Source organism: Erinaceus europaeus, chromosome 2 (genome assembly GCF_950295315.1).
Source record: "Erinaceus europaeus chromosome 2, mEriEur2.1, whole genome shotgun sequence".
Classification (NCBI taxonomy): Eukaryota; Metazoa; Chordata; class Mammalia; order Eulipotyphla; family Erinaceidae; genus Erinaceus; species Erinaceus europaeus.
Window position 1 is genome coordinate 39423840 of NC_080163.1, and position 9976 is coordinate 39433815.

Below are 9976 nucleotides of genomic sequence, written 5' to 3' on the forward strand. Positions count from 1 at the left end.
TGGGGAGGTGTACATAGAACATACAGGACAAATACCCAGATGAGACACTGTCAGGGGACTGTTACTGCTGTTCAGAATCTCATCTGTGATTTGGGAGATCAGAGAACAGAGGGGGCCAGCAGGACTGGAGGATGAGGTGCTGGTGTTAGAGCCATGGTGTGTGTGTGTGTAACCCCAAAGCAAGGATGGGGAGAGATGTGTATGGAATGTTTAGTGAGTAGAAGGTGAAGCCAGAACCCCTGCTGTTGTGTCAGCAGATGGAGCAGCCTTTGCATTGGCAGGGGTGGGAATGGTGGGTGGTGGCATGGAGATCAAGGGGCTTAGGGGTTCTCTCAGTTGTCTTACAGTAGATCCTCCCTTGTGAGGCCCTATGTGTATTTATCAGAGGTCAAGCACAATTCAATGACTCTACCAGGGTTTACCTGTATTTGTTCTATGTGTTGCTTTATGGGAGTCCCTGTTCAGTCTCCCTTCTTTCTCAGCAATGAAGGGAAAGGTGGGACTAATCCCAGACATTCCCAGTCATCCCTGCTCAGCATGCTTTACACCCACAGGATCCTGATCCTGCTGTCAGACTCAACCATTGGAGCAATATGCTGAGTAACCTTGGACAACTTTCTTGACTTCTCTGAGCCTTGTGAATACATTGTATAAATTGATGCTGCTAGTTGGCATGAACATGAAGGAAAGAGTTTGTGGAATTACTTTGTGAGCATGTGCAGAGCAGAGTACTTGTTGTGTGTCCCACAAGCATTGGAAGAATCAGTTGTGCACATCAGAAAACATCCTTGTCAGGGAAATGAACATGGGTGACTAGCTTCTGGTTTCTTGTGTAGCAGACAAGAAATACAGATGGGGTGGAGGCACGACCCCTTGGGCAGTCCAGTAGAATGTGGGGAGTCCACACAGATAGAGGGCATGACTGACTTGGATACAACTAAGATGGGGCGAGCTGGTGATGGTGGGATTTGGGCAGTTTGTGCACAGTGGATCATGTGAATACCTTATGAGTATCCTATGAGCTCATGGTTACCAAGTGCTCACTGTGCCTGATATTCTAAGTGTTTTTTGTGGATTGCTTCTTTCAGTCTCCAGAAATGCTCTGAGATGTGCATTCATCATCTCTATTTTATAGGAGCAGAAACAGAGTCTCAGTATCTCCTGAATGTGGCTTTTAGACAGCCTGGCTCCAGAGCCATACAAATGGGTACTTCCTGCCCTTCCATGAGGCCCACTTTACTTTTGGGACCCTAGGCCACAGAGACCTTAATCATCTGTTATCTTCTCTGAATGGGGACTGCAGGATGACTCCCCAGTCCCTTACTTGCTGACCAGGCTGACCTGATGAAAGTCCTCCAGGTGTAGGAGTTGGTTGGAGAGTGGCATTAGCTTCAAGGTCTGACTTCCTGTCTCTGGGACCTTAAGAACATTCCATAGAAGTAATAGTGTTAATAGATATTTGGGAAACAAACACCAATTTGCCTTCCCAATACATCTTCCTGTGTCTATTCATTATGTGATAGATTTTTGCTTTCCATTGTGACTTAATTAAATAAAAAAAAACAAGTCAGCAGCCTAGAATTTTGGTACACTTCAAATATATTTTATTACTTTTCATCTTAGAAAGAATATGAAACCTGCATGCAACACTAACAGTTCCCAACATCTCCATAGCATATGACACAGCAGCACAATGCAGCATACACTATAGGGGTGGGGTTGAGGAGGGGCCTTCTTAAGAGCATATTTACAAAGGAAAGGGCAAATAGTCACCTTGGCTTTCAGAAGAGGACTGTGCTGATTGCGACTGAAGATTATGTGGGGAATCACAGATCATTTAGTACTGTATGTTCCTTGGTGATAGAGGAAGGAAACATGTTTTGAAGACTCCTTCTTGTCAACAGAATGTACCTATAGCTTTATATTGTGTATTGTATATTTTTAAGGTTTTTTTTTCCTCCTAAGGTTTTTTATTTCTAAAAATGTTGGAAACTTCATATGCTTCTTAAACATAAAATATTGAATTGGTGAACCTTCTACAAACTCACTGGTTAGAAGACTCAACCCTTTCCTTAAGGACCATTTGCTTCACCATCTTGGTATCTTGGGAATGTTTTCGGGAGTGTATGGAAATGAATCAGCAGTGGTGAGGAGGAATGAAGCACGTTTCTCTGACAGCCAAACTCAAATGATACAGAGATCTGCTCCTACTTGTCCTATGACTGGGCCACTGCAGCATCTTTATGGAGGTGCGGTATCCCAGGAGAGCCTATGGCAGCTATACTGGGGCGCCAGAGCCTCAGAGCAGAAGCACTCCCCAACCCCCACCCCCATGCTGGAAACAGCAGCACTGCTATGAAATGTCTCAACCAAGATCCCTGTTCCTCCCAGATGCTTATAAAGCTCAGATGTCTGGACAAATACAAAAAAGCATTTTTTTTTATAAAGGAAAGATATGAGTTTCCCCCTTTTTGATAAAAAAAGTAAAGGAGCCTGTGGTGAAGTCTAGAGCTCAAGAGAGATGGATCTCACATCTGGAAGCCTTTTGCACACAGCTATAAAATGTAAAAACTGACCCTTGGTAAAAAGTGCTTCATAATAATATGTAATTTGTATCGTATGCCTGTGAGAAAGAAAGCTTTTGCTTTTGTTTTTGTTTTTGTTTTTTTCAAATCAGCAAAGTCCTTTGCTCATCTCTCAACTGATGTGAAGCTGTCCCATGGGGATTTTTTCACCCTATTCTTCATAGACCCTGGAAAGTGAAAACACACATGTAAGTGTCTCAGGATACAACTCAGGCAATGCACAAGCTGAGGGCTAAGTTGCTTCATTCTTGCCTTGGGGAGTGCCCCTCCCAGAATTGCAGGAGTCCAGTGGGAGTGGAGGCACCTGAAGGATGTCATCACTTGGACCACAAACACCTTAACCTAATCTGGATCTGAATCTTCTAAGCTGCTATGAAGCAAATGCACATGAGGATACTGAGGCACTAGAGATTTAAGACTCCTCCAACAGGCACTGACTGTTAGTGGTGGGAAAGATCAGTCTCCAGCATGACGGGCTGCTCCAGTAACCCCCAGCCTGAGTGTTCATCTGTATTCAGAGAAAAGAGGCAGGGCATCCCTTTCTGACTTGATCTTCTGAAGAATGCTTGCCCTCTGAAAAAGGTCCACCTAGAGGCTGCTTCCTAAAGACTGGCAGAGGGCCCATTCCTGTGTCACTTCCTCTACTGGTGTCCTGACCAGTGTGAATCACAAGCTGACTTCCACTCACCTCCTAGACCACCTCTACTTAGGTACTCTAATACTTTTCCTTCTGCCCCACAATTGTCTGGTGCCACATTTTACACTCATCTAGTTCATTGATCCCTCTGCTTACTTCTTGATTTCTGAAAACACCTAACTAACTATGCGCTGAAACTCACTTCTGGAAGCCTGAGCACCCTAGAGCCCTACAGCCTGGCCTCCACAGAGGCCACCTTTTCCTTTCTCTACTGTAAGTTCCACCTTCTCTCTCTCTGTGAAGGGTCTCAAATTAGTTCCTTATCTCCCTTCCCCCAATCACAGAAGGTTTTGTTTTTGTTTTTGTTTTGTTTGTTTTTTTACTTTTTACAAGGGAGGGGAGGAGGAATTGGGAGGACAAGAGATTCAGCAATCTGAGAAAGAGGGATAAACTCGTTCTCTAATGAAGTGACAGGGTGGCTAGACGGGGTGCTCATTTAGATTTTTATCATAAGGACTTTGAGGAATAAAAAGAACAGTGCTGCAGAGGTTAGTGCCTGCCTCCTCTTCATCAACACTGTGGCCCAGATTTGGTGTGGAGAACAGAGACAAAGTGTACCAAAAACTTGAAGGACCCCCAGGAGTGTCATGAGGTGCTCTGAGCACCCTATGAACTGGCTCTGGGATTAGCCTCATTTTACTTGTACTGACATAGGGCCTGAGGGTGACAGATAGTGGACAGGACAGGTCCTGCTTTTGCCATGTGAGCTGTCTGCCCTGACCAGGGAGAACTTCATTCCCATCAGATTTATTTAAAAAATCTCTCACTCTCATCACTTTCTATTTCAAGCAACTGCAGATAAAGCAGTTTTGGAGGCAGAAAAAAAAAAGTAAAAAGGCTGAAGTACTGGATCTGGGCTCAAGCAAGTGTCAGCTGTGGGAGAGCTAGTTATGGGCTGAGCTTGAGGTGGAAGGGTCAGACTGAGTGGTGAGGGTGGCACAGGCACCCAGTTAGGGAGAAGGATGGTGACACTGGGAGACTTTACTTCCTTCCCATTCTAGCCTCCATGGAATGAGGTTCAGATTCCAGCTCCCTAGGAAAGGTGTGTGTGTGTGTGTGTGTGTGTGTGTGTGTGTGTGTGTGTGTGTGTGTGTGTACATGAGCACATGAGCACATGCAAGCTTCCCTGGCCAGGTTATGTAGGTATGAGCATAAACGGGGTCTTAGCATATCAGACTGGGCTTGCTCTAGGACAGGCTTCTGCGATATGTAGGGTATCAGGAGTTTGCTTCTTGCTCTGATGTCACACTCAGGACCCCAGAGAATCAGACCTGGGAAGTCATCTTTAGATAATGGGGAAACAGCTAAGTGAGAAAAGGGGTCTAGTCATGTGACCCCTGCTATTTCTTAGTTTAAGAGTGGCTTTGATTAAAAGGTTAAAACCTGAGGTTCCTCCTTGTGCCTATATGGGAAGGCATTTATCAGGTTTGGGGCAGAAGGGACCCGTGGGGCACCTTGAGGGGAGGCTCTCTTGTTGGCTAGGAGTCATCCTCACCTTGCAGTTGTACCTACAATTTTATAGTTAATAAACATGGTCACTTCTTATTTCACAAGAACCAGAGAGAGAGAGACATGTCAGGTACATGCCTACCGCTTGACAGAGGGAGACCAAGTCAGAGAACTTAAATCATTTAAATAAGAAGATGAGTTATAATGTGAAAGCTAAAATGAGACAAGGTTTACTTCACAAAAGGATGAACTTTGGAAGTTTAAAACTGTCAAGAGAGGCATAGCTTCATTGGCTAAGTGGTACGTTCCTTGGTCTTGAGGGTATGTGGTCAGGGTCTGGGTATTGCTGCAGTGACTGCACTGGGTTTTTTGCATGTTAGATAGGGCGACATGACATAGAAGGGATCTAGGAACTGATCTGATGGGAGGTGGGAAGAAAGGTGAGAGTAGGTGGGGCATACCTGCGCTTCTCGTTCCAGGCGTTGTACCACTTGATGAACCGTTTGGTGCTCTGCAGCTTGGGGTGCAGGCAGTGCTCCTGACCCCGGTACCTGGACACGCTCTTGGTGGTGATGCTGAAATGAAGTAGGATGGAAGATTGATGAACTTTAATGACAGCCCTTCAGTGTGGTAAGTGGTGGCTCTGGCCTCCTCCCTTCTTTCAAGGGATCCCACTTCCTGGCTGAATCTGGGGAAGGCTCTGAGTATCCCCTTAACCTCAGACACCATAGTAGGGTCTAGCCCCATGCAGCCCCTAGTCCTATCACACCCCAAGTTCTCAGAGTCTGTGGGTAAAGAAGTCCCCACAGCTCCATACAGGGTTTTGTCTACAGGGCTTATTCCTCCTGTGAGGGACCAATGGGCAGGGATTCTTCTATTCTGCTGAACCAGGGGCAAAGAAGTTTAATGCCAGGAAGGAGCATGTACCAAGACCTCTTTCTTTGCATCCATAGGAGGCTTAGGACATTGTCTGACTGTCCCCAGTTTTCTCCAGACCTCTGCAGACCACTTCAGGCTGGGAATTTGCTCATCCTGAAACTAAGTCTTATTGATCTTGAAGCCTCTGTTGATCCCTGAGCATGAAGTTTCAGATACCTCACACTTGGGTAGGAAAATAAGAGCTCCCACTAGGCCACAATCACCTGGTCAGTACCAAGTGGGAGCCTAGCCTTGTGGTAGAGAGGCAGACAGCACCATAGTGCCTGCATCTGAATCCCAGTTCTGCCTTGGGATCTGAGGTAACCCCTCTGAGTTCAGTGCAACAATCTATAAAATGGGTATAGTAGTAGGACCTAAAACTTACAGTGAGTTACTGGGGTGATTAAATGTCATAATCTGCATCTGGTAGATATACAAAGAATAGTTAACTGTTTTTCTTAACTGACACAGAAGATGAGATGACCAGGGAGAAAGAGAAGCCCTTTGTGTGTGAACTCCAGCCTGGATGGGGAAGCCAGGTTGATCACCAGGATTGCCCTCTCAGCCAGTGTGGTAGAAGTGTGGCAGTGTGGCAGAAGGAATTAAGAGGAAACTTCTGGGTCCAGGAGGAAAGATGGTGATGGACCACGAGGACATATAGAAAGGACATGGACAAGTGGAAGTCAAGGCTATCACTTCCTAAGAGGTCACAGGAAGAACAAGAAATAGGAGGGGGCTGGAGTACTAGGGGATGGAAGTACGAAGTGTTTGGAGTTGTAGTTGGAAGAGTGTAACGGGAGGCAGAGAAGAGAGCTTCCCATCCCCCCAAAAGTTTTCCCAAAATAGGGGGCCGGGCAGTTGCACAGCGGGTTAAGTGCACATGGCACAAAGCACAAGGACCGGTATAAGGATCCCAGTTCAAGTCCCCGGCTCCCCACTTGCAGAGTTGGTCACTTTATAAGCATTGAAGCAGGTCTGCAGGTGCCTATCTTTCTCTCCCCCTCTCTGCCTACCTCTTCTCTCTCCATTTCTCTCTGTCCTATCCAACAATGACAACAGCTATAACAATAATAACAATAAAACAACAAGTGCAACAACAATGGCAACCAAAAAAATGGGAGAAATGACCTCCAGGTACAGAGGATTCATGGTGCACCAGCAATAACCCTAGAGGCAAAAAAAAAAAATTACCAAAATAAAGTGTCAGGGTGTATGGGTCAAGTCCTAGAAGGGAGGGGAGTCACCATGAAGTCTGAGTCTCCCAATCCAGAAAACTGAATCTTGCTACTCAGAATAGGGGCTGAATGTCTTCTCTCACCTGCTCTGTAAGTTTCCAGGGATCCCTCCCTGACCTAAGCTTCCCAGAGCAGGGATTCTGCTGATATACTGCACTGATTGGACCTCTGAGACCTGTTGCTTCCAAGGCCTTACCTTTCCTTCTGGGTGCCCAGCATGGGGCCAGGCTTCAGAGAGGGCCTAGCTGTTTTACTCCCCCATAGTACCTAGTCACCCTGCAGGAATTTAACTAATGCTTTTCTCTCCGTGCCCACAATGCTGCTCTTGCACTTGGAATGAAAAGATGTAGCAAAGCCTGTAAAAATTCTCTTTTCAGATCACTGTGTAGGCTCTAAGGAAGGTCGGGGGAGAGGGAGAGGACACTCCTCTCTCTCACCACCATGCTCACATGTTCATTTGTTATAGTACTGAAATTATGAAAACTGGTCATGGGATGAAGTATTGTGGGTCTCTGCCTCCAGTAATTACTCAGAAGTTCTGGATCTTGGGGTGCTGATAGTTTGATGAGATTTTAGTATACGTATGACACAGTTTCCTTTTTCTAAAATCTAGACTTTCATTGACCCTTTTGAGCAAGGTTTCTTGCTTACATTCCTTCCCCCAGCTTCAGCACAAATTTCTGGATGACTCAGGGTAAACTGGAAGACTTGCTTTTGTTTTAGCCTTTGTGGCTGAAAACCTACTTTGGCCAAATTGCACTAGGCTCTCATCTAATCTAGAGTTTTAGGGGATTGAGAAAGAAGCAGAGCCTCCAGCCCTTTAGTGAGGTGGGAGTTTAGGAGAGGGGTGACCTTGCAGATATCATGAGACCCCTGCAGGCTTTCACATGACCACAGAAAGCCATTCCCTGCATTGTCCTGGCTGTCAGTTTCCTCTCTGTTCTGAGACATTTCACCAGGGAAAATGCAAGCCTGTTTACTGAGGGTTCAGTACTTTTGAGACACTACTGCATGCTATATGTCCCATTTCTCCTCCCTTGCGGTCTCAGAGACTCACTTGGTGTTTCTTTCAGCACTTATGAGGAGTGCTGACTTAACATGCAGTGTCTCTGCCATTTTCAGCTCCCAAGCTGAAAGCCAGGAGGGGCTTATAACTCTTTCTCTAATTCATTTGACTCACCTCCACCCCCCCAACCCCCAACACACACACCAAAAGACCCTCTGGCAGTTTTTCTGAACTTAGCTCTGCAAGTCACGGGATAGGGCAAAGGTGCAGGAGCAGGGAGGCTAATTTAGGTCTCCTGAAAGGAGGACAGTGGAGTTCCATGACTTTTCTAATTCCCCTAACTGTGCAGCCTCCAGGTGGCAGTGGGGGTGGGGGCTGTCTTCATGGACACTGTGTGAAGTCCTTTGGGCCAGCGAGTGTAGTAGGCTGAAGGCATTTGCCCAGACTGAGAATAAAGTGTGTCCTGTTTCTGGGGGGAGGGCAAGAGGGGCCAACCATCCGTGGCAGATATTTGGTAGCTACTTTGCCAAGGGTACCCTTCCTGGCCAAGAGTGTATTGATGGAGAAATAGTGGTGCTGGCCTCAAAGTGGTTAATTGGGAAGGCAAGGAGCAAGGAAACTCAGTGTTCTCTCACTCTGCCCCAGTTTTCAAAAATTTCCCCACATCCCCACCAAGCTGGGACCTAGTTTCATGGCATATTAACCCCAGCAGAACAACTGCAGAATCCCACAAGGATTCCCTCCTCTGACAGGCCAGCTCATTCTCAAAAATTATATTGCCAGGAACCCCTAAGTGGACATACATAGTCTCCTTATAGGATAAAGGGTCTGAAAGGGAGAGTCTAAGGCCGTAGGATAATGTTTGATTTAATATTCCCTCTAGTAACAAAAAGACAGCAAGTTTCACAGTTTGGGTGTGAGTTCCAATTGTTTTGGGTGCGTTCTGAATGATGGGTGTTCTAAGTTGGCACACCTGAGCCAACCCTTGGTGATCCTAGAAGGGTGGACAGTGCAGACACCAAGGCCACCCACTTCAACCCCAGTAAGGGTCAACTCCTCTGAAAGGCAGTTTCCGGAGCACGGGGCAGTGACTTTCTTTCCAAACTCTCTTCCTGACTGTCGCGCCAGTGTCCCAAGGACTTGCTGGGCAGATACAAAAGCTTTGCCAAGGCCCTGCCAAAGGCGGAGAGAAATGTTTGTCACCCCCGACCCAACCCCATGCTGTGCCCCAGCACCGGGTTAAGAGAAGCCTGCAACGCTCGCTGCTGTGAGGAGCGGGAACTCACATAACCATCTTCTCCTCGCAGTGCGGGTACTTTGGCTTCATTTCCAGCTTCTTCACGTCGCTGTAACGGATCTTGGGCCCCTTCCGGGAGCACTTGCACTTGGACCCTGGGAGAAAGAGCGCGCAGAGTAGGTCTCAGTTGCGAGCGGGGTCTCCTACCCTCCACCGCCCTCGGCACTCACTTAGAGCCCGGGGCTCCTAGAAAATCAGCAACTGGCGGTTGGGTTCTCTAGGTCCGGGCGGGACGGCGAGAAAGGATCTCCCCGGCACTCACCATCCACAAGCGCAGCGCACAACGCCAGGAGCAGCAGGAGCAGCGCGGCAGTCAAGAGCCTCATGCTGGCGGGAGGGGCGCGGCGCAGCGCGGCCCGGGAGCAGGGACTTGGGGAAAGTCTGCTGGTCGGAGATGCGGCCTCTCTAACCTGGCTTCGCTCGCTCGTTCGTACCGCTGCGCCCGTCGGTGGGTGCTGTACTGTGCTGCGCTCTGCGCTCTACCCTGAGCTCTCTCCACAGCCTTCCTCCACTCGCCAGCCCAGGCCTCTTTTAAATCCGCTCCTGCCCTCGCTGCAAGCGAGCTCATTAATATGCAGAACCACTCGGTGACTCACTGAGATTTCTCAACGCGGTGGGGGGGAGGAGACCTTCCCACCGCCCCATTGAGATCTGGCGCAGCACACACTGAGAGTCATGCGCGCACACATGCAAACACACTCGCGACCCTCTGGCCCCCACTCCGGCTTGCCTCACACTTGCACAGCCACACTCCGGTTTGCACACACATCATGTCCCCTGCTTGATTGG

The 9976-nt window shown here is 47.8% G+C and overlaps 1 protein-coding gene across 1 annotated transcript; it reads right to left on the bottom strand.

The window, feature by feature from the left end:
* Window positions 1–1581: 1581 nt before the first annotated feature.
* Window positions 1582–9743, bottom strand: CXCL14 (C-X-C motif chemokine ligand 14). The gene is made up of 4 exons (XM_007519890.3): window positions 9450–9743; window positions 9177–9282; window positions 5193–5306; window positions 1582–2752 (listed from the first exon to the last, which is right to left on the bottom strand). The coding sequence occupies exons 1-4, from the start codon at window positions 9511–9513 to the stop codon at window positions 2737–2739; spliced, it is 300 nt and encodes a 99-aa protein (XP_007519952.1). The 5' UTR covers window positions 9514–9743; the 3' UTR covers window positions 1582–2736.
* Window positions 9744–9976: the final 233 nt, after the last annotated feature.

Excerpts from the sequence above, each read along its gene's own strand:
- CXCL14 (XM_007519890.3), bottom strand. The coding sequence starts at position 9,513 with ATGAGGCTCTTGACTGCCGCGCTGCTCCTGCTGCTCCTGGCGTTGTGC. Across the intron at positions 9,283-9,449 it reads GTGCGCTGCGCTTGTGGATG|GGTCCAAGTGCAAGTGCTCC; the intron begins GTGAGTGCCGGG and ends TCTTTCTCCCAG. Across the intron at positions 5,307-9,176 it reads TGCGAGGAGAAGATGGTTAT|CATCACCACCAAGAGCGTGT; the intron begins GTGAGTTCCCGC and ends ACTTCATTTCAG.